Here is a 3926-nt window from a genome sequence, read left to right on the forward strand (position 1 = left end):
ATGACATTTTTTTCTGCACGCTCTGATCCTATTACTTATACAAACACCTGGGCCCTTACGGCAGCATCTTGTATCCAGGAATTTCCCCAGCCATCAGCGCTGCAACCCCGTCCTGTCCTGGGCAAAAGCGATAAAACCCGGTTACAGACACAGACCCTGCAAAGGTGTCACCCAACAGCAGAGCTGGGGACTCCTCCCTGCAAAATGGAGTTTGAAACAAGGTGCTTTTTCTGGGCTCTTCTTCACAGCCTTAAGGAAATAAAAAAACCCATTCAAACATTCCTCCGTATTTTTTATTTTTTTAAGGAGAAAAGGTTCTATAATATTTTAATGGCCGGGGAGATTTATAGTCGCAGAAATGCCTGCGCACTTAAAAAGAAAGATGAGGGTCCATCAGAAGGATGCAGAAATCAATACAGCCTTCCTCTTCTTTAATGCTGTTGCGCCGGGAGATGGTTTAAAAGCCGATGCCCTCGCAGCAGGCAGGAAGGGAAGTGTGTGGGATCAATTCTGGCGCAAGGTTCGGATGAGTCGATGCTGAACAAACTTTGGTTGGAAGCCCTTTACAGGGAGAACAAGGGGGTGATAAAATAGAGCTGCTCGGAAAGAAACTTTCTCTTTCTCACTCCAGCCGCTTTTTAATGTTTTTCCTGCTGTGTGAGAGTCTTTTAAGACGGGGAGAAGCTTTGGGGTTTGGTTTGATTTGTGTCAGCGTGGGGCAGGAGAGCTGTAGCAAATAAAAAAAAAAAATCAAAGGTGGGGTGATGGCCAGCTCCAGCTCCTCTGAACCCCACAGCTGGAGGGGCAGAGGAGCAGGGAGGTGCTTGGGGGGCTCCCCCCCACCCCAGCCCCTCAGAACCCCTCCACCCTGGAAAGGGGCAAGGCGAGGGGGGCAAGGCAAGGCTTATGCTCAGCATGGAGGGGGTTAAGGGCTTTCTGCATTCCCCCAGGAGTTTCTAATGAGCCCAATCAGGGTTTGCTGATCCTGGGAATTCCACCCCACCCTGGGCTTTACAAGGACCTGGGGGGGCTGGAGCTGGGGGACTGTTTGGGGGCCTGTTCCCCGGGGGGGGGGGGGGTTGTGCAGGGGCTGGGTGGCTGCTCTGGATGCTGCAGCCCCATGGTGCAGGCGGCTCTGCTCACTTTTCTGCTGCTCTTTTAAAAGCTGGGCTTTGCACCTGGGATCAGCCTTCTAGACTTGCTTTTAAACCCGGGGTTTGTGCAGGGGTAGGTGTGCTTCCTGCTTTGCTGCTGCAGAAATAAAAGGGATGAATGAGGTGGGTCTGGGAGAATCTGTCCCAGCGCAAAGCAAATGGAGTTCTGGTCCCTGTGTTGCTGCAGGGCTTCTGCAGGAGATGCCAAGAAACAGCTCCGTGCCTGGGGACAGGTCTCCTCCAAAAGCCAACCTGGGGACAAATATTTTGGGGGCTGCAAACAGGACTGGGAGCTCCTGGGTAGAGGCACTTGGTGCTGGGGAGGATAACGGGCAGAAAGCAGCATCCTGAGAGCCCAGGGGAAGGTTAGCCCATGGAGATTTTCTCTTCCCAGCACCTGCAGCTCCAGCTCTGCTCATGGGGAAACCTTTGAGCCAGGCTGGGCCAAGGTCCGTGGGCTGCTGGTGGCCCTGGGCAGAGCATCTGTGGGCTACTTACGATCAAAACCTCTTGGAATGGGAGGGAACCATTAACACCATGGATATAAAACAGATTAAACTCTGACACACTTGTTCACCATGTGCACAAGGTCTCCTCTGACACAACTTGTTGTCTGGCCTCTTTCAGGAATGACCTTGAGGAGGAACCCGAAAGAAGCAGCCGAGGGCAAAAATGAATCATTTGGGGAGGAAGAAGAGGCGAAGCTCTGACTGAAGGCACCAGCCCTGGTCCCTGGTGTGATGTGCTCTGGGCGGGGGGAGGCAGGCAGGGCAGCCGGCAGCAGGAGCTGATTGGTGCCAGGGGCTCGCATGGAGCATCTCCTCCCGTGGATGCTGTCCCCACCAGGCTGCCACCCCATGCCCGGCTCTGGATGCACCCCATGAGCTTTTCCTGCCTGGGAGGAAGTCGGTCCCACCAGCCCAAAATGAGCCGCTTCCAAACCAGCTCGCTTCTGCTCTGCGTGGTGGCCGCCGCCGCCATCCCCATCGTGCCCTGGAAGGTCAAATGTCCCCTGCAATGTGTCTGCCAGATCCGGCCGTGGTACACCCCCCGCTCGGTGTACCGGGAGGCTGCCACGGTGGACTGCAATGACTTGTTCATCTCTGCCGTGCCCGAAGACCTGCCGGAGGGGACCCAGACCCTGCTTTTGCAAAGCAACAATATCGCCAGGCTGGAGCAGAGTGAGCTGGACTATCTCAGAAACCTCTCGGAGCTGGACCTGTCGCAGAACAGCTTCTCCGATGTCTGGGACTTTGGTCTGAAGAGCATGCCCCAGCTGCTCAGCCTGCACCTGGAGGAGAACCAGCTTTCCGAGCTGCCCGATGGCAGCTTCCCCGGGCTGGGCAACCTGCAGGAGCTCTACCTGAACCACAACCAGCTCCGCAGGATCGCTCCCCGTGCCTTCTCTGGCCTCGGCAGCCTCCTGCGCCTCCACCTCAACTCCAACCTGCTGAGGACAGTCGACAGCCGCTGGTTCCAGATGCTCCCCAGCCTGGAGATCCTCATGATAGGAGGCAACAGGGTGGATGCGATCTTGGACATGAATTTCAGGCCACTGTCGAACCTGCGGAGTTTGGTTTTGGCTGGGATGCACTTGAGGGAGATCTCGGACTACGCGCTGGAAGGGCTGCGGAGCCTGGAGAGCCTCTCCTTCTACGACAACAAGCTCATGAACGTCCCCAAGCAAGCGCTGCAGCAAGTTCCTGGCCTCAAGTTCCTGGATCTGAACAAAAACCCATTGCAGAGGGTCAGGCAAAGCGACTTCACCAACATGCTGCACCTCAAAGAGCTCGGGCTCAACAACATGGAGGAGCTGGTGTCCATAGACAAGTTTGCCTTGATCAACCTCCCCGAGCTGACCAAGCTAGACGTGACCAACAACCCCAAGCTGTCCTTCATCCACCCCCATGCGTTCCACCACCTCCCCCAACTGGAAACCCTCATGCTCAACAACAACGCCCTAAGTGCCTTGCATAAGCAGACAGTGGAGTCCCTGCCCAACCTGCAGGAGATCAGCATCCACAGCAACCCCATCCGCTGCGACTGCGTCATCCGCTGGGTCAACAGCACGGAGAACCACATCCGCTTCATCGAACCCCAGTCCACGCTCTGCGCCGAGCCCCCCGACCTCAAGAAGAGGCATATTCGGGATGTCCCCTTCCGGGAGATGACGGACCGGTGTCTGCCTCTCATCTCCACCAAGAGCTTTCCCTCCCACTTAGAGATGGCAGATGGTGACAACGTCTCCTTGCATTGCCGAGCTCTGGCAGAACCAGACCCGGAGATCTACTGGGTGACCCCTTCAGGGGTGAAGCTGATCCCCTATGCGGAGGATGGGCGGTACAAGGTGCACCCTGAAGGGACGCTGGAGATTCACGGGATCTCGGCACGGGAGGCCGGGCTGTACACCTGTGTGGCTCACAACCTCCTCGGGGCAGACACCAAGAGCGTCAGTGTGATGGTCAACCACTCCTTCCCGCTCAGCGAGGACAGCCTGGAGCTGGTGGTGGTGGACGTCCAGTCTTACCACATCCTGGTTGCTTGGAAGCCGCATCTCAACACCATCTCCTCCAACCTCACCTGGTCCAGCTTCTTGCTTAGCTCCAACTTGGACACGACCAACGTGGCCCGCATCCCCATGGGGACCCACACCTACAACATCCCCCGCCTCCACCACGACACGGAGTACTGGGCTTGCCTCCACGTGGCCTTTGTAGACTTGCAGGCCAAGGTGGCTTGTGTCAACGCCAGGACTAAGGAGGCTGCCCACCG

General features: G+C 56.7%; 1 protein-coding gene across 1 annotated transcript; it reads left to right on the top strand.

Moving 5' to 3' along the window:
• Positions 1-2079: 2079 nt before the first annotated feature.
• Positions 2080-3918, top strand: LRRN2 (leucine rich repeat neuronal 2; the record flags this gene model as incomplete). Its single annotated transcript, XM_010073855.1, has 1 exon — positions 2080-3918. A coding segment is annotated over exon 1 (1839 nt), but the record flags the coding sequence as incomplete, so codon positions are not given.
• Positions 3919-3926: the final 8 nt, after the last annotated feature.

This window comes from Pterocles gutturalis, unplaced genomic scaffold (assembly GCF_000699245.1).
Source record: "Pterocles gutturalis isolate BGI_N339 unplaced genomic scaffold, ASM69924v1 scaffold28301, whole genome shotgun sequence".
Taxonomy (NCBI): domain Eukaryota; kingdom Metazoa; phylum Chordata; class Aves; order Pterocliformes; family Pteroclidae; genus Pterocles; species Pterocles gutturalis.